The sequence below is a fragment of the Heterodontus francisci genome, chromosome 13 (assembly GCF_036365525.1).
Source record: "Heterodontus francisci isolate sHetFra1 chromosome 13, sHetFra1.hap1, whole genome shotgun sequence".
In the NCBI taxonomy this organism is placed as follows: domain Eukaryota; kingdom Metazoa; phylum Chordata; class Chondrichthyes; order Heterodontiformes; family Heterodontidae; genus Heterodontus; species Heterodontus francisci.
The window spans coordinates 105,863,191-105,883,831 of NC_090383.1; the positions used below are offsets into that span (position 1 = coordinate 105,863,191).

The 20,641-nt window shown below is 42.6% G+C and overlaps 1 protein-coding gene across 6 annotated transcripts in view; it reads left to right on the plus strand.

The window, feature by feature from the left end:
* Positions 1-20,641, plus strand: part of ltbp1 (latent transforming growth factor beta binding protein 1) — a 368,337-nt gene that overhangs the window by 119,349 nt on the left and 228,347 nt on the right. For all 6 annotated transcript variants that reach the window (XM_068045343.1, XM_068045346.1, XM_068045345.1 and 3 more), the window contains 3 exons: positions 5,394-5,612; positions 8,354-8,631; positions 11,378-11,480. In XM_068045343.1, coding sequence (XP_067901444.1) covers positions 5,394-5,612; positions 8,354-8,631; positions 11,378-11,480 — 600 coding nt within the window. The remainder of the gene's footprint in view (positions 1-5,393; positions 5,613-8,353; positions 8,632-11,377; positions 11,481-20,641) is intronic.

The window sequence follows — 20,641 nt, forward strand, 5'->3', positions numbered from 1 at the left end:
CTGATTTATAAACCTGTGAAAACAAGTTTTTGCATAGGCGTGCACCTTAAACTGTAAATATACTCAACATTCTTTCACTTAAATTGGGGGTAAAATAACATGAGCACATGAAAGCTTGAAGCAGAGATAGACGTGTTGAATGTACAAAAGGTGAAATTTTAATTTTTGATACTTCCAAATCACAATGGTTGGCATCTATGTTAAAAGCAGCTCGAAGAGTGATGCCATCACTTCTTGTACAAGCTACACATTGCTGGGAATTCATTACTTTCCAGCCGAGGATTGTTTGCAATGTTTATAGGTACTCGGTCTACATATTTAACTAACTGTGTCAGTGTGCAGATAGCTTAACCTTTAGAGCAGTGAATGGCCTCACTAGCTTCAATTACACTTTTAGTAAAATCTTATCTTGTACATATCTATTGCAGAATGTTACACAGTTTCATTCGACACACCACACCTGATTGTGAAATCTAAATAGACAAAACTGAACAGAACATTGCCAGCACACTCTCAGTTATAACATGTGCTTCATTTAAAAGTTTGTTTTTCACGCTTCCTTCATGAGTCTTCTCAGGCCATGCTTCATCCATGGCTTTGGAAATGGCTGACCATGGCAACCTATTCATGGGGTGGAGTCAGTGCTCTTCTGAAACAGTCTAATTTTTCCATTCACGGGATGTGTGTATCGCTGGCAAGGCCAGCATTTGTTGCCTATCCCTGCTAGGAGTTACATCAAATCTCCTTCACCCACCCCGCCCCCCGCTACACACACACACACACACACACACACACACACACACACACACACACACACACACACACACACACACACACACACACACACACAACCATCTGGGGTCTTCTTGGTGCTTGTACATAATGATACAGTCCAGGTCAGGAATTTAGCACAGGAAAAGGGGAGGTTCAGTAGTTGCATGAGTACGAAACTGCATCAACCACTGCTTGCATTTAGATAGTGCCTTCAACATCCAAAGGCGCATCACAGGAGTGATTATCAAGCAAAATTTGACTCCAAGCCACATTAGGAGATACCAGGACAGGTGACTAAAAGTTTGGTCAAAGAGGCAGGTTTTAAGGAGCATATTAATGATGGAGGGAGAGGAGGAGCAGTTTAGGAGAGAATTCCAGAGCTTAGGGCCCAGGCAACTGAAGGCATGGTACAAATGGTGGAATGGTGAAAATCGGGGATACACAAGAGGCCAGAATTGGAGGAGTGCAGGTATCTTGGAGGGTTGTAGGGCTGGAGGAGGTTACAGAGATAGGAACGGGTGAGGCCCTGGAGGTATTTGAAAACAAGGCTGAGAATGTTAAAATTAAGGATCGTGGAGCTAATGTATGTTTTCATTCCACAGTGCCACACTTCGGTGGACTAATGTGGTGTTCCAATGTTTTTTATTATTTGTTCCTGGGACTATGAGCATCGCTGGCAAGACTAGTATTTGTTGCCTATCCCTAATTGCCCTTAAGAAGGTGGTGATGAGCTGCCTTCTTGAACCACAGCAGTCCATGTGGTGTAGGTGCACCCACAGTGCTGTTAGGAAGGGAGTTCCAGGGTTTTGACCCAGTGACAGTGAAGGAACGACAATATAGTTCCAGGTCAGGATGGTGTGTGGCTTGGAGGGGAACTTGCTGGAGATGATGTTCCCTTGCAGCTGCTGCCTTTGTTATTCAAGGTGGTAGAGTTTGCAGGTTTGGAAGGTACTGTCTAAGGAGCTTTGTCGAGTTGCTGCAGTGCTTCTTGTAGTTGGTGCATACTGTTGCCACTGTGCGTCGGTGGTGGAGGGAGTGAATGTTTAAGGTTGTAGATGGGGTGCCAGTCAAGTGGGCTGCTTTGTCCTGGAGCTTCTTGTGTGTTGTTGGAGCCACACTCATCCAGGCAAGTAGAGAGTATTCCATCACACTCCTGACATGTGCCTTGTAGATGGTGGACAGGCTTTGGAGAGTCAGGAGGCGAGTTACTCGCCGCAGAATTCCCAGCTTCTGACCTGCTCTTGTAGCTCTTATTTATGTGGTTGGTCCAGTTAAGTTTCTGTTAAATGATAACGCCCCCAGGATGTTGATGATGGGAGATTCAGTGATGGTAATGCCATTGAATTTCAAGGGGAGATGATCTCTCTTGTTGGAGATGATCATTGCTTGGCACTTGTGTGGCGTGAATGTTACTTGCCAATTATCAGCCCAAGCCTGAATGTTGTCCAGTTCTAGCTGTATATAGGACCACACTGCTTCATTATCTGAGGAGTAACGAATGAACCTGAATACTGTGCAATCATCAGTGAACATTGCCACTTTTGACCTTATGATGGAGGGAAGGTCATTGATGAAGCAGCTGAAGATGGTTGGGCCTAGGACACTACCCTGAGGGACCCCTGCAGTGATGTCCTGGAGCTGAGTTGATGGACCTCCAACAAACACAACCATCTTCCTTTGTGCTCGGTATGACTACAACCAGTGGAATTTTCCCCCGATTCCCATTGACTTCAGTTTGGCTGGGGCTGCTTGATTCCACACTCGGTCAAATGATGCCTTGATGTCAAGGACAGTCACTCACACCTCACCTCTGGAATTGAGCTCTTTTGTTCATGTTTGGACCAAGGCTGTAATAAGGTCTGGAGCCATGGGGTGTTCCAGTGGGGTGGATCAATGTGGCATTCCATTGTAGCATTCCAGTGAAGTGTTCCAGTTTGCCACTTAACTTGTTCCAATGCTTTTCTTTTGGATACTATGGCCATTTTATTGTTAAACATATCACACTGACTATGGCAGGTTTGAGTACTACAAGAAGGCATAATTAAGGGGAGCTTAGAGAGTACATAGCTTGAAGAAGAACTTTAGTGACCTTTTCAGTCATTCTGCTGACTTAAAGGATTTGCTGTTTTGAGACCACATTGAATTGTTGCAGCATCCAAATGAGCAAACTCATCCTAAGCAATGTGCTACAGATAGGTGGAAAGGGGTACGGGTGGTTCCCAGTGTTCACCACCCAAATGACTGCAATTATGTTGTGTTAAAAATGGTATATTAGTCCCTGGGTGTTTTTAGGATCAAATAAACAAATGATAGGTCTTCTCATCGGTTAAAAAAAGATAACTATTTATTTTGACACAATTCCTGAAATGGTCGCAACCTCACCACATGCACATTCACCCCCACGCACATGCACAAGAATAGATAGAGAGAAAGGGTAGGATATAGTTTAAAATCCAAAGTGAGGTAAGTGGTTGTAGTTTACAGTGAACGTTTTGAATCTTCTCAGGAGGACAGTCTTTTTATAGGTGCAGGCCTGGGTGTTTGTAGTCTTGAACTTGTTGAGGTGTTGTAGAGTTTTATTGGTTACAACTCAGCCCAAAGCTGCTGGTGTGAATTTTGTTACCTTCACAGATGGAGTGTCTCAAAGTCACTTTGTGATGTCTGTGCTGTAGTGGCTGTTCCAGTTGTTGTTTGGCAGGGCTCTTCTTGCTTGGTTGGATCTCTTGCACAGCCTCTAGCTGGACATGCTGTCTGAGATTTTGGCTGGATCTCCCCTCTCTTCCCAGAGGGCTGCCTTTTAAGGTAAAAATCCAAAACATTAGAGTTTCTGTTAGGAGACACATGGCCCTCTCTCCTGGTGTGACCACACAATGGACCAGGATCTGGAAACCATTGCCGTTGATTGATGTACGAATGGGGAGCATTCTATTAACATGGTGCTACTTCATACCTATTAATTTTGGTTTGGGCTATGAGTCAGTCTGTCTCTAGAATCCTTTGTTAGTTCATTCATGTGGAAAGGAGTTCTCCCCAGAGCTATTTCAGACAAGGTTAATGAGTTTCATCTTTGCAGACAAGCTTGTTGATTTCTGGTACAGGAGGCGTGGTCACATGACTGCTACTCCATTTTGACTGTGGTACAAGTGTCTATTTTCTTGTGGTTTTGTTTAACAGACTTTTAAAATTCATAATTCTTCCATGTCATTGCTTATTTCATTACAGCTCCGTCCGTGCATGACAAATGGGTGAAAGTATTCTGGTGAAAATCTTTTACTACCAAGAGAATGGTGTAACTTTATGACACTATTTTTAAAATTGAAGGCATTTTTTGAAGGATGTTGACTTTTAACTCTCTGTCCCTCACATTCTCTTCCTTCCCCCCATCTCTTTCTGTCTATAGATATCAGTCTCTGTCTGCATGTTTCTGCCTGCCTCATCCTTTGTGTATGCTCTCTCTCTCTCTCTGTCTTTCTCTCTCTCATGGATAACATGAAATGTAAGCAAGCTATTTATCTCGGGCTGTGCGTAAAGAACCAGAAAACATGAGTGGGACTGGAAATTAGAATGAATACATTTCCTCACTAATCTGTGGAACAGTTCCTCAGCCACGACAGTTAATACAGTGTCAATTAACACCTCTTAAAAGCAGCTGGATAAATACCCGCCAGGAACAGGTTGGGAGGGTAAATATAACTTACGGTGATCAAATACCCTAAGGAATGCGATGCTTCCTGAACTGCAGAGGCGATGGTGAGTCATGCCCCAGAAAGCAACTAGTCTGGGACTCAGAATGCAGTACATACGATTAGATAGATTTCAAGTAGTCCTTTGCTGAATTACCTTTGGTGGAATGGAGAGAACTTTGAGAACCTGCTCTCAGGAGATTAAATTGGACAGAATAAATGAGAGACAAGTTGGACATGATTGGTGGAAGGTTTTGTGGACTGAGTGGGGTCTTGTTTCTTCTGTGGATTTTTTTTTTTAATGCTGACTGTCTGCAAGCTCAGTTTGTAGACCACACCAAGCTCTTCTCAACTGTTTAAGTAGAATTACTAGAAAACAATTATGAGCACCAGAGTAACTAACATTTTATATATTCAAATTGCTTAGTTGTTTAAACTTGTATTTATGATGTATAAAGATAAATATTCTGCATCTTACAGGAACAGGTCTGTACTTCTGTTTCTTCTAGCTTGTATAATCCCGGCGTCTAGCACATCCCTGATTTTCACCACTCCACCATTGGCGGTCATGCCTTTAGTCTTGACCCTAAGCTCTGAAATTCGCTCCTTAAACCATTCCCTTTCTCCAACTCTCTCTCCCTCTTTAAGACTCTCCTTAAGACCTATCACTTTGACCATCCTTTTGTTCCCCTCTCCTAATACCTCAATTTTTAGCTCTGTGTCAATTTTTGTCTGATTATGTTTCTGTGAAGCACCTTGGGACATTTTACCACATTAAAGGTGATATATAAATTGTTGTCATAAACCAACATGACACATAACCTATGGACAAGATTCTATGTTGCTGAAGACCATAGGACAAAATAAAACTGGGCTGAAAACGTTGTTTGATGTTAAATTGCTGTGTTCTACTCACTGTTGTGTTTATTGTTTCAGTGGTCTGCCACTTGCCTTGCATGAATGGAGGACAGTGCACGTCCAGGAACAAATGCCAGTGCTCTCCTAATTTTACTGGCAAGCTCTGCCATATTCCAGTGCAGCCTTCCAATGGCCAACGGCAACACCATCAGCAACCTGGCAAAGCTCCAACATCTTCGGTAGTTCATTCAACGCACACGTTGCCGCTGTCAGTTAGTGGAAAGCCTGGCCTACAAAGTAAGATTCATTTTTCCTTTAACTTCTTAACCATTTTATGTATTTTTTTCAGCCTACGGGCAACGTAGCTGCCTGGGAGGTTGTAACAAAAGCAGAGAACTTTGAATGGTTTATTTTAGTAGAGTTTATGCAATTCTTTCTGGTTTATTGATAGCGCTGATAATCGAGTCAGAAAATATGGGAGCAACAGAAAGCTGCTATTTCCATGTCATGCAACAAAACTTGAAAATCTATTATGAACAGATAATAAACACTAGCATGGATCATTTGGGTCAAATGGCCTGTTTCTGTTCTGTACATTCTATGAAGGGATTTTACGATCCAGGTTATAGTTCATAAGCAAAATAAAATAGAAAGCATTTGCTTGGACATTTTTGTTTCAGTGATATCGAAACCATCAGCTCCTCATTGCCCTTACATAAGTGTTTCTTAGCTGAATTTTTGAAAGATAAGTTCAACCTCATTAAGTAAGCTTGGGCAGCACAGTGGCGCAGTGGTTAGCACTGCAGCCTCACAGCTCCAGCGACCCGGGTTCAATTCTGGGTACTGCCTGTGTGGAGTTTGCAAGTTCTCCCTGTGTCTGCGTGGGTTTCCTCCGGGTGCTCCGGTTTCCTCCCACATGCCAAAGACTTGCAGGTTGATAGGTTAGTTGGCCATTATAAATTGCCCCTTGTATAGGTAGGTGGTAGGGAAATATAGGGACAGGTGGGGATGTGGAATTAGTGTAGGATTAGTATAAATGGGTGGTTGATGGTCGGCACAGACTCGGTGGGCCGAAGGGCCTGTTTCAGTGCTGTATCTCTAAATAAAAATAAAAAAAGATCTTGCAAACCCAGCTGACGTGGAAAGCAAAATTGCCTGGTGCCATGGCACCATGGAGCAATGGGATGGACATTTGGTGACTCACAATGTCAACTGTGCTGCTTCAGTGAGCTATGGGCACAGCCCTATTTTTTTGGTAATAAAATGTTCCAGGGCACTTCACAGGAGCAATACAAAACAAAATTTGTCACTGAGCCACATAAAGAGATATTAGCGAAGATTGGTCAAAGAGGTAGGATTTTAAGGAGCATCTTAAAAGAGGATAGAGAGGTGGAGAGGTTTAGGGAAGGGATTCCAGCGCTTAGGACCTAGACAGCTGAAGACACAGCCACCATTGGTGGAATGATTAAAATCAGGGATGCTCAAGAGGCCAGAATTGGAGGGCATATATGTTGGAGAGTGTAGAATATATGACCGTAGAGCTATGAAAATATTGCTGAAAATTGGAGGCAGGCTATCTTAAGTATGTACACTCAAAATTCAACTTCGAAAACAGAGAACTCTGGACTTGCAAAGCCTGCCCACATCTGAAAAGAGAGAAGACAAGAGTAGCGTTTCAGATAGAAAGCTCTCAACCTCTTGAGTGTGCAGCTAAGTGAGAAGTTGTTGCAAGTGAGATGTTCAGCTGGGGTGGGTGAAGGTAATTGGTAGGTGGAGATTGGTGCTCTGGATAGAATCAGAGCACTCAACTATCCATCTAGATGAACACTGGTGGAGAGAGTCTGGATGTAATAAATTCAGGAGAATCCAATTGGGAATTCAGGAGAAAGTTTGTTACCCAGAGAGTAGTTAGAATATGAAACTCACTACCACATGAGTAGTTGAGGCGAATAGGATTTAAATAGCATTTAAGGGGCAGTTAAATAAACAAATGAGAGGGAAAGGAATAAAAGGATATGTTAATGGCGTTAGATGTGGGAGGAGGCTTGTGTGGAGCAAAAACACCGACACAAACCAGTTGGGCCAAATGGCCTGTTCCTGTGCTGTAAATTCTATGTAATTCTTTGCAGGATAATCAGAGGCTGAAAGATCAGCTGTGTGTTTCCAGCATTTTCTGTTTTTGTTTCGGAGTTGCAGAATTTTTTCCTTTTTAAGCTATGCAATTGGAAATGAATGATTATAGAAAGCAGTATAATCAGACCAAAACCAATAGTATGTGTTGCACAATATTGTGACATACTTTGTGAGACTCTCCAACAATTCTAATAATAACAATACTTAAAAAGGCATGAACTTGCCAGCAAAGTATAGTTATTAAAGGAAACCTAATTCAAGCAGCATGGCTCCTAATAAAAGCCAGGAGGAAAATGTCAGTGGAAATTTGAGAAATCTTCCCTTCCAAATCTTTATTGCCATTGTGTTTTGTTTTTCATTACAATATTTTAATTTTTGCAGTTTTTGTCACCATATTTGCATTCCAAATTTATTTGCTGGTATTGTAGTGTTGGCCATCACACCTATTTTAGCTGTTAACCATTTTCCTGAAGGTGAAACCGAGACAGCTGAGGCTCCAAACATTGACTGCAAATCAGAAAGAAGTCTTGCTCTTCTGATAGTATAGTCTACAAGAGCAAAATGCCATGAGGTATTAAGTTATATAGATTCCCAGAAGGTTGTAGAACTGATTCCTGACCTGCACTGCATTAGCTAATGTCAATAATGTAACACACCTGTGGATATTATATAACGCACTGTTTATATAGAGGCATCACCCTCTTGCATGTAGTTTTAAGCAAAACACTGTTTTACAGAAGTGTAGTATAACCTATATGTATGTATGTGTACATATCTATGTCTATGTAATGTGATATTTACCTTGAAAATAAATTTTAAACAGGTAGCAATTTATTTTATTAAATGTTTCTTACAATGCTGACTCACCAGCCTTATGTTTTGTTTTTCCTTTCATGACAATATAGTGAAGTTCCCTCCTAACTTAGTGAATATCCATGTTAAACACCCACCGGAGGCAAATGTACAGATCCACCAGGTTACCAGAGTGGACAGTTCCTCCTTGGAACAGAAGGTGAAGGGTGTCAAGTCGAGCCAACAGCAGATCTCTTACCACGTTCCGAATCCTTCAGTACCTCATGTACCGAATTCTGTCTACAATCACCACCAGCAAGTCCGCACTCATCATTATCCCAGAACTCAGACAAAGTTAGGACGCTGCTTCCAGGAAACTGCAGGTACACAGGTGAGACACTGTAGGAGGTTTGCTAGTTTCTTTGTTAGCTTTGAAGCAAATATGCCATTGTTCAATGATAGGTATTCAATGATAAACCTCCCAGACAGATGCTACAAAAATGGACTCAAGCTCCAGACTGCACAACTAAACAACAGAGTATAAATAAAGGTTGGTGGTCTCCATTAGGTGATAATTTACTAATTACTGTATTCAGTTATATTTGCAAAGCCATACTGTAGACATCTAGAAGCAGAAAATGTTTACTGCAGCAGATTTGCCTCCACATTGTCTTCTTAATTCTTATTCTGGACTCGATAAAAGGGGAGCTGACTAAATTCCAGATTTCTGAATGTCAGATCTTTAACTGTGGAAGGTAGTGGTTTGAGGGCACATTGTTAGAACATGAGTAGCTGATACATTTATTTCTCAAATGCTTTCTTTTTATAACTCAGCACCTGTCATCCTTTCAATCTGTTAATAGGTTAAATCCTAAAATATTGAGTACGAAATAAGGGAAGTTATACCACACCTTTATAAAGCTCTAGTTAGGCCCACAACTAGGTATTCCGTCCAGATCTGGTCACCACACTTTAGGAAGGATGTGAGGGCCCTTGAGAGGCAACAGAGGGGATTTGACAGAATGATTCCAGGGATGAGGGATTTTAGCTACAAGGTTAGGCTGGAGAAGCTGGGGTTCTCCTTGAAGCAAAGGAGATTAAGGGGAGATTTGATAGAGGTTTACAAGATTATAACCGGTTTGGATAGGGTAGACGAAGAAAAGCTGTTCCCATTAGCTGATGGTACAAGGACTAGAGGACACCGATTTAAGGTTTTGGGCAAGAGATACAGAGGGGAATGTGAGGAAGAACTTTCTTACGCAATGAGTGGTAATGACCTGGAACTCGCTGCCTATGAGGGTGGGGGAAGCGGAGACAATCAATGATTTCAAAAGGGAATTGGATGGACACTTGAGGGAAATAAACTTACAGGCTGATGGGGATAGAACGGGGGAATGGGACTGACTGGATTTCTCTGCAGAAAGTTTGCATCGACTTGATGGGTCAAATGACCTCCTTCTGTGCCGTAATGACTTTATGGGCTGAATTTTTTCAGCCGTCTAGGGATGGGAAGGGTGGTGTCGGGACCCATAAAATAACAAGGAAAGGTGGGGAGTGGAGTGCCCTTTGCCTCCCTGATGCCATTCAATTTCTTCAGGGGCGGGAAGGCCGGTCCCACCCAGAGGCCAGCTAAGGCCTTTAAGTAACCAATTTAAACAGCTTGCAGTGAATCCGCATTCAGTGCATATGCTGGCTACTTATCCCAGAGACCGATAGCTCTGTGGAAAGAAGTACTTCCTAGCACCGAACCTAGTCTGTGCTTGTGTAACTTGTACTCGTGACCCCTGCTCCTCCCTGACATATCTGGCAGAAGTAGCTTCCTACTTGGACCAAATCTAATTTGTTCATTATTTTAAACTCATCTATTAAATCTCCTTGAATCCTATGCTCGCCAAAATAAAAATAAACACTTTTTTTCATCTCTCTGTCTGTCTGTGCACCCCAGTAACTGAGGTAGGTGGTGAAATTCATTCAATTTTACAGGAAGAGGCCATGGAGAGAGTTTGCAACCCTCAAAGTCTCTCGTGGCTGAGATTGAAATTTAGGTCCATTTCAATAGGAACAAATTGACTATAAGGCATTTTGGGACATTCTGAGGATGTGAAAGGCACTATAAAAATGCACATTCTTTCTTTCTTTCTTTGATACTGGCTCAGTTTCAATTTAACACTTTGGTTGCTCTCAGGGTGTTTCAGGGCAACATTCAGGGAACGAAGGCACCTCAAAGGACAAAGAGCACGGGCATGAGATTTGGGACACCAGTGGGGTCGGAGGGGAGGGAAATCTTTGGCTACACTCAGGGCCAAGGAATGACCATCCAGGGAGCAAGTAGACTACCCAAGTGAGGTGAGAAATAGGAAGCACAGGGTCTCTGGAAAGGGATATTGTGCACACGCAGAAAGAAGGCAGGCAAGGAAGGGAACAGTGAGGCCAGTGTGTGGATGCACTTTTTTTTCCACAAACCTCTCAAAACAGAACTCAGAAATATTGGGGAGGATAAGAATGTGGTGAGGGATGTTCATGAAGCTAGATGGGATGCATCAGTGGTTGCGGGGGAGAGTTGGAGCAATTGAAAGATGGGATGGGTAGGTTTATAAGCAAATTTGCTACCTTTTTCCAATATACTATCAGTTAAATTTATTTTACAGCATGCAGTGTAATAGATGAGGGATCGTCATGGTAACTGTTCTTTGGAGAAATCCTTCTTGCTGCATTGTGATTGGTTTTGTGTATGATTGGTGAGGTAACAGATGCAGAAAATAACCAATTAGAAAACAGACTACGTGCTCAACCAAGAAGAAGGGAGTTAACAGATATTGAAGAAGAAAACATACTGACACAAAACGTTTTATTCAATACATTGGCAGATCCTTAAATCATATGTGTGGCAAATTGACTTGAAATAGGTTTATCCCAGCACTTTCAGCAGTTACAGCAACAATACATGTTTATCTGTAATGTGGCAAATGGTCCCAAAACACTTCACAATCTGAGGTTTGGTTGGAGGGCAGTGGTTAGGGCACTCTCGACCAGGTAGGTTTAAGGTTTGAAAGTGGGATAGATTTACCGAGGGTGTTGTTTGCCTTTGGTGCCTGTGGAAAACTAGAACTAACTTCAGTATTCTTGTCTATTTGCAGTGTGGGAAGCCGCTTCCTGGTCTTTTAAAGCAAGAAGATTGCTGTGGAACTGTGGGTACATCGTGGGGTTTCCACAAATGCCAGAAATGTCCTAAGAAGCCATGTAAGTGCATTTATTTGTTTTAAGACCGAAGTCATGTTTTAAGCAGTGTCTTTGCCTGTAAGTGTCGCTAGGATTTTACGTATCTAACTTTTATATACTAAATTCAATGCATGAGACACTCATTTCAGTGAAAACTTATTGTAGAGTATGTGCTCGTACTCTTATGTGTTTCTGCGATAGATGTTTTCAATGGTAAAAGTGTCACACTGTGTGACACATGGCAACTGCTGTTCTCCTGAGAATGCATCACCCGAAATTTGTGCAATATGGCCACCAGACTCTCAAAAATTGCTCAAGATACTTTCTGAATTATTTTTCACTCACCATCTTTTCCACAGGAGCTGAAATTTCTAATGTCTAAAATATAAATTTAGTTTAAATCAAATTTAAATTTTAAAAGATCACATGATATTCTACATCCCAGAGTGTTGAAAGAGATCGCTATGGAGATAATGGATGCATTGGTGATCATCTTCCAAAATTCTATAGATTCTGGAGCAGTTCCTACAGATTGGAAGGTAGCAAATGTCACCCCACTATTTAAGAAAGGAGGGAGAGAGAAAACAGGGAATTACAAACCTATTAGGCTTACATCGGTCATTGGGAAAATGCTAGAATCTATTCTAAAGGATGTGAAAAATGGACACTTGGATAATAATGATCTGATTGGGCATAGTCAACATGGATTTATGAATGGGAAATCATGTTTGACGCACATGTTGGAGGTTTTTGAGGATGTTACTAACAGAATTGATAAAGGGGAGTCAGTGGACGTGATATACTTGGACTTTCAAAAGGCCTTTGATAAGTCCCCCACAGGAGGTTGGTTAGCAAAATTAAAGCACATGGGATAGGAGGTAATATACTGGCATGGATTAAGGATTGGTTAAGAGGCAGAAAACAGAGAGTAGGAATAAACGGGTCATTCTCACCTTGGCAGACTGTGACTAGTGGGATACCGCAGGGATCAGTGCTTGGGCCCCAGCTGGTCACAATATATATCAATGATTTGGATGTGGGGACCAAATGTAATATTTCCAAGTTTGCGGATGACACAAAACTAGGTGAAAATGTGTGTTGTGAGGAAGATGCAAAGCAGCTTCAAGGAGATTTGGACAGACTTAGTGAGTGGGCAAGAACGTGGCAGATGGAATATAATGTGGAAAAATGTGAGGTTATTCACATTGGTAGGAGGAACAGATGTGCAGAGTATTTATTTAAATGGTAAGAGATTAGAAAGTGTAGATGTACAAAGGGACCTAGGTGTCCTTGTCAATAAGTCACTGAAAGCTAACATGCAGGTGCAGCAAGCAATTAAGAAGGTTAATGGTATGTTAGCCTTTATCGCAAGAGGATTTGAGTACAGGAGTAGTGAAGTCTTGCTTCAATTGTATAGAACCTTGGTTAGACTGCACCTGGAGTACTGCGTGCAGTTTTGGTTCCTTTACCTTAGGAAGGATATTATTGCCATAGAGGGAGTGCAACGAAGGTTCACCAGACTTGTTCCCGGGATGGCGGGACTGTCCTATGAAGAGAGGTTGGGGAAACTGGGCCTTTCGTCTCTAGAATTTCAAAGAATGAGAGGTGATCTCATTGAAGCCTACAAAATACTTAAAGGGATACTTAAAGGGTAGATGCAGGTAAGATCTCCCCTGGTTAGAGAGTCTAGAAACAGGGAAGACAATTTCAAAATAAGGGGGAAGCCACTTAGGACAGAGATGTGAAGAAATTTCTTTACTCAGAGGGTTGTGAATCTTTGGAATTTTCTACCCCCGAGGGCTGTGGCAGCTTAGTGATTGAGTCTGTTTAAAACAGAGATTGACAGATTTCTAAATACAAATGACATAAAGGGATATGGAGATAGTGTGGGAAAAAGGCATTGAAGTGGATGATCAGCCATAATCGTACTGAATGGTGGAACAGGCTCGATGGGCTGAATGGCCCACTCCTGCTCCTATGTTCCTATGTTTCACAATAGCATGGTTAAGTTTTTCGATGGAATTGTATTTTGTGTCTCTAATATCGTCATTAAAGTTTTTATTTGAAGGCCTTTTCCCAAAAGCGTGGGCTTTGAGTTGTTACTTTTGCTCAGAACTGCAATTCTGTGAGCTGAAATTGCATTGTGCGGTTTGTGTACAAGCCTTGTACCTAATTTCCGAGGCTGCAAATATTCAAATAGCTGTGCTGATGGGATTTTTAAAAATAATTAATTCCTATCACATTCTGCCAGTAGATTTTCTTCAAATAATTTTGAAAACCAAGAGGCCAAATTTGATGAGCTTTTCTGCAGTAAAAATTATATTTCAAAAAAGGGACGATGTGTCAGACATGACAGTGATCTGATGGCACACCTGTTGTAACGTTTATTTTGTTTTCTATAAAGTTTGAAAGGTGTATCAAGCTGAGAAAGAGAGAGAGATGGAGGCCTGGATATTAACTGATTTTGTAGGTGGGTTGTGGAGTTTCAAATAGGAAACTTGGTAATGCTGGATCCCTGGGGGTGGGGTTGAGTCTGATCCTGGCGGGTTGTGACTCAGATCCCTGACTGGATGGAGTTCGATCCATGATCCAGGGGTCTTTAAATAGGGGAGTGGGGTCTGGTGGGTTAGAGGAGCTTGGGGGGCCAGGGAGAGGCACTGCTGCTAAAATAAGGCGTTTCCAATTTAAGACAAAGATGAGGGGAAATGCTTTCTCTCAGAGGGTCGTGCATCTGTGGAACTCTCTTCCCCAGAGAGAGTTGGAAGCTGGATGATTGAATGTTTCTAAGGCAGAGGTTGTTGACAAACAAGGGAGTCAAAGGGTATCAGGGGTAGGTAGGTAAGTGGACTTGTGTCCGCATACAGATCAGCCATGATCTTGCAGAATGGCGGCGCAGGCTCCAGGGGCCGAACAGCCTACTCCTGCTCCTAGTTCATATGTTCCTCTTAGCCCACAAGCAGTGATATAAAGGCACTTCTTTATATCTGATACTTCTCCCTGAGGCTGCGCTTGCTTCCCTTCAGCTGTCGGGTTTTCTGAGGCCTGGGAAGCCAGCCATTATAAAGCAAGTTAAATCAGAGGCTGCCAGCCTCATTAAAGTATTTAAATTGTCAACCCTGCTCCTGGGATTGAGTTGGGTGACCACCCTTTGTCCACCTCCGTTTAACCCGGGGTTTTAGCATTTTAACATCTGGCTAGATCCCAACCCACCCATTTCTGATGACTGAAATTCTATCTAGAGATACTAGAGTCAGACAGAAGAGGGTGAGACAGAGACAGAGGGAGAGAGAGAGAGACCATGTTTTATTGACACAAAAGGACAATGTTAATATCTTACACCTGTGTGACAGAAATGATAATTTCTAGCATGAGACCGAGTGAGAGTGAGTGAGAAAGACAGACGGAAAGGTAGGCAGGTGTTTTCTCTCATTCTAATTTGATTTCTGAAGAAAAGTTGGATTTTGAAAGTAAATAAAGTCTCTTTTAGGAAAGGAAGGGTAGGAGGGAGAGTGGACGAGAGAAACCAGTGCAGGGTGATCAACCTTCTGGCTTTTCACCACCCACCCCTTGGAGGAGAGAGTGGGCATGGCAGAGAGTTAAATGTGAGGTGAATAATGGTGGAGTAAGGAGCAGAGGACAATGCAGTGATTGAGCTGATAGTTCAAGAGGAGAAAGTAGAGGTAGTAATTGCAGGGAGGGGATGAGAGGCAGGGAAAAGACTGGTGGAAGGCAAAGGTGTAGAGAATATGCTGGAGGAGGAGTGATGGGGGGGAGGCGGGGGAGAGAATGAGAAGGAAGCCAGTAGTGACCACATTTTCCATGTAAACCCCACTAGAACCATTGGTAGCTTTTTCCCCCGCCATGCCGTACAATGCCACCCACCTCCTCCCATTCGAAGAGAAAGAGAGAGAGAAAAGCCAGGGTGGTAAGCAGAATATAACAGAGAAAGAAATAACGAGAGGAGTTAAAGAATGAGAAGCAGCAAAGTCGAGAAGGACAGAAGCAGAAGAGGACAGAGAATCAGAAACACAAGAGAGATCACATTCTCTACTTTATCATGTGGAACACTATGGGAGATTGACTCCAGGGCTTGGATAAATTTAATACAATCATTATTTGCTGGCATTTGAACCCTTATGCTAGCTTATCATGAATGTACAAATATATATCTATATATTTTTTTCATCATTATCTCTTTGTAGGCAAGTGCTAAATAGCTATGGGACCCCAATGGGGATTACAGGATAGAGCAAACATCTTACTGCTCCAGCTCAATTTATTTCAGCAAGCTGTACGAACATGCTTTCATTTATTTATGAGAATTGGCTTTTGAGGTTTAGCTTCAATAATTAATCAGTAAGTTGAAGGAACTTGTTTTCTGTGCACTTAGAATCATGTTTATTAATGAAATGTTGGAAATCAATAGAATATAAAAGTAACCCTTGCTGTCAATACTCTGGCCTAGAAACTTGCTTAGTGCTGGCTTCAGTTTTGAAAATGCCCCTGTGTTTGTTAAACAGAGACAGTAATAGTGACCAAATATAAATTATTCAGTGAACGTATTTCTTTGGAACCGTGCAAAGGCCGTGAAATCTGACTAGACATCTTCTGAAAAGCAAAAGCTAACATGGCAGTGCACTGTACGTGATGGCTCGATGATGCCTCAGACTTTTATTTACATTGGCAAACTCAGTCAGAGCGCGGCACTAATTTGCACTGCTGAGAAAAGGTATTTTCGGTGGATGTGCTTCTTCAATTTGCTGCTGTTTGTTGACCTTCACTACGAGAACTGCTTAAATAAATGAAATTGTGTTTAGTTTCTGGTCTCTTTTAACAATGGACATGATTGAATTTATTGCCATATTGATTTCAGTCTTCTGTCCATTTTAAATGAACGGACAGAAAAATCAGGCCAGGCAAGCCTCTACCCAAGTGAACATTGAACAGACAAGTCCAACATTTCCCTCAGTCTGACACTGGTGGTAACTTCTCAGAGTAAATTTCCACTTTTGCACGGCTGGCACTGAGCCCCGTCAGCTGGGAATTTATAATTGACAGATCACTGGTGCACAGCCCCTGATTGGTCAGTCGTTACTAACAGCAAGACCTTGCCTTTGTATGGTATCTTTCACAACATCCCAGCCTATGCAGCACTCTTTGAAATGCAGCTATGCTTGCAATGTAGGGAAACACAGTCAATTTGCACACAGCAAGATCCCACACGCACACGCAGCGATAATAAATGAACAGATAATCTTTTTTTGGGATGTTGGATGAGGGATAAATGCTGACCATGACCCCAAGGGAAAAAAGAGAAAGACTTCAATTATTGTAGCGCCTTTCACAAGTGCAGGTCATCGCAGGACGCTTTACAACCACTGAAGTTCTTTTTGAAGTGTAGTAACTGTTGTAATGTAGGAAACAAGGCAGCCAATTTGCACACAGCAAGCTCCCACAAACAGCAATGTGATAAAGAACAGATAGTCTGTATTTTTTTTTAAGTGATGTTGATTGAGGAATAAATATTGGCCAAAACTCCCTGCTGTTCTACAGATAGAGTCATGGGATCATTATCATGGACCTGAGATGGCAGACAGCTCCCTCATCCAAAAGGCCAAAGCTCTCGACAGTGCAACCCGTCCTCAGTAAACAGTGAAGTGTCCGCCATTATGATATACACAGTCCTCCGGAGGTGGGCCTGAACTCACAACCTTCTGATTAGAGACAAGAGAGCTACCACTGAGTCAAGGCGGACACAGTGTACTCTATGGTGACATGTCAGATGTAAATCCACAGCAACACTATTGTTTTTCTGGTTGTGTTTTTTTTACAATTTAAGGATTGAAAAGGGACACAGGCTCATCACATTACTACCACTGATAACCCTCTCTCTTCTCTTCAGTCAATCTCATCTCACTAACCCTTTGTATTGGGCCTATTCCCCAGTACAGTTAAGGTACTTGGTCGAAAGTTACAATAGTTTTTATCCCTGTACAGCTGCTCTCTCTACTCAATAGAGATAATGCAGTTTGATTAAATGTGGAAAGCCAGGGACAGTGTCTGGTAGGAAAAACGGAACAAACGCCTGAAGACACGGGCATTTTGTGCATGTTTAATTTTGCTCTGCATTTTATTTTGGCACCTGCTGTAGCTTTTTGAGATTCAAAAAACAGAATAAAATGAAAGGAATACAATCTCCATTGGGCCCTTCAGCTCCAGTTAGCTCAACATTTTTGGTATCCCCTTGAAGAATGGCAGCTGCCTTTGAATATTGTTTCATTTGTATCTGCAACTCAATAACCTCGGCATGAGCACCTATTTCCCATCGATAAGTGATCACTGATTTTCAGGGGAAAAATCATCAGGAACTCCCAACTAAACAAGCAACACGTTCTTGTTTTAACTCTTTCAAATCAATACGCTGAGTGATTTAGTAAATAAATCAGAAACATTTGCTGCTGCTTATTTTGATCATCCGAATTACCTCAACTGGCAAGTTCAACGTTCTTTTCCACCCTTCAGTTCCTCTCCTTTTGTGAGATATGTTTTCACAGGGCACCCTCTGGTACCCCATCCCACCTCTAAGTGGTCGTTCTTCAACTGTGAACTTAGACAGTGTGCATTGACTGGCTATTCCGCTGTAGCAGGCATTAGAACCAAGCCTAAACCTGTCCTCACTCTGACAGCTGTCTCGGGGAAGCGTGAGATATGCGAATTCAGAGATTGTTCTAATTCAGAGTAGATATATATGATGTAATATAAACACAGCTGGAACCCAAACACAAATTTAGTCTACGATGCAAAGTCCTGTCATAGTGGAAGTTTTCCATCTGTCTTAGAGTCAGGGAGGTGTAGAAGATGATCGAAGTATCCTGAGGCCTAGTACAAAGATCAAGTCAGTGACTTCACATTAACCCTTTAGGTGGGGACATAAAATCTGACAAGAATTTTTCTCACTTCTTGGGTGGAAAAGTGACAAATGGAATTCAGTCCAGAGAGTGTGAGGTAATGCATTTCGGAGGGCAAATAAAGCGAGGGAATACACAATAAAATGAGAGGATATTGAGAGGGGTAGAAGAAGTGAGAGACCTTTGAGTGCATGTCCACAGGTGCCCGAAGGTTGTTGGAATAGGTAGATAAAGTGGTGAAGAAGGCATGTGGAATGCTTTCCTTTATTGGCACGAGGCATAGAATACAAAAGCAGGGATGTAATGCTGGAACTGTATAAAATGCTGGTTAGGCCACAGCTGGAGTATAGCATACAGTTCTGGTCACCGCATTACAGAAAGGACATAATTGCTTTGGAGAGAGTACAAAGGAGATTTACAAGAATTTTGCCAGGGCTCGAAAGTGCAGCTATGAGGAAAGATTGGATAGGCTAGGGTTGTTTTCCCTGGAACTGAGGAGGCTGAGGGGTGACTTAATTGAGGTGTACAAAATTATGAGGGGCCTAGATAGAGTAGACAGGAAGGACCTGTTTCTCCTGGCGGGGAGGTCTGTTACCAGGGGACACAGATTTAAGGTGATTGGTAGAAGGATTAGAGGGAACATGAGGAAAAGCTTTTTCACCCAGAGGGTGGTGGGTGTCTGGAATTCACTGCCACGAACGGTGGTGGAGGCAGAAACCCTCAATTCTTTTAAAAGGTACCTGGACATGCGCCTGAAGTGCTGTAACCTGCAAGGCTACGGACCAGGTGCTGGAAGGGGGGATTAGATTGGGCGGCTGGTTTTTTTAGCCAGTGCAGACACGATGGGCTGAATGGCCTCCTACTGTGCCGTAACGTTTCTATGGTTCTATGGTTCCTACTAGAGAGCATAGAAAACTCAACCTGACTGTGGGTGCAGTTAAACCACACTTAATGAGCTGTTAACCAAGGGCTGCAAATGGCCAATTTCTTGCACTCTCCATTCCAAGACATTAACACTCTTGTTGATTTCGAACAGTTTTAATTGCTTCAAGACAAAATGATTCAATGTGCCCTCCATTGATGCTTTAAAATGCGATTCAGTGCTTGGCCAGAGTACAAATGACCATATCATACAAACATACGAACACATGAATTAGGAGCAGGAGTAGGCCACTCGGCCCCTCGAGCCTGCTCCTCCATTCAATAAGATCATGGCTGATCTGATTGTGATTCGCATCAAACTGGCCCTATTCTTTGTAAGTGATTCATGCCTTGCATCATCCTACTCTCCAAAATATTTGCTCTGCGCCTCTTCACCTTGCATAGTAACTTTTTAAAAAGGGTTTGAAATATTTCCGGAAGGAAAACATAGACCCTGGATGGTTCTGTGAAGGCTGGATCAAGAAAATTGATATAGGACGGGAGAGAAGAGTGTGAGAATGAACTTGGAGTAGGTGCAAAAAGGGTACAGGCGTGAACAGTGGGAGGGGAGAGAGTGCTGTTGTTAACTGTGGGAGGGGGGAGAGTGTGCAAATGTGGAACCAAACCCGTTTAGTGGGTTGGTGATCAGCATCAGAAGTTCATCTGATTCCCATTTAAACTCTGAGGAAAATACTACAGATGCTGGAAATCTGAAATAAAACAGAAAATGCTGGAAATACTCAGCAGGTCAGGCAGCCTCTGTGGAGAGAGAAACAGAGTTAACGTTAACGTTTCAGGTCGATGATCCTTCGTCAGAAAGGTCTGATGAAAGGTCACTGACCTGAAATGTTGGGCTGAATTTTACCAGCCCTCCGACGTCCTGGGTTGTGGTGGAAGGGCCCGGAAAATTCTTCGCGGGGAGGCCCGCCGCGACCCTTAACGTCCGGAAGGCTCCGCTGCATTTTACCAGTGGCGGCGAGGCCTCGGTGGGGCCCCCCCCCTTCATTTAAATATGAAAGTTAATTAAAATAAGTGCAAAATAACTCACCTTGACCCGGCGGCCATCCCACTCCGATATTCTGGCTGGTGGCTGTAACTCCCGCGGCGTCAGATCTGTGACATTGGTGGTGAAGGGGGGGAGGAGTGAAATTTTCAGGGTGCGGTGTGGGGGCAAGTGGAGAAAACTGTTTCCATTGGCTGAGGGGATGGTGGGAAGGGGGTTAAAGGGCAAAGATGACTAAGTTCTGGGGGAAAGTTTGGCTTGGGAATAAAGATTTTTTTGGCAGGAAAGACCTGAAAATATGTGGTCATTGTTTGGGGTGGGTGGTTGGGGGTTGAGAGGCTTTCAGCTTT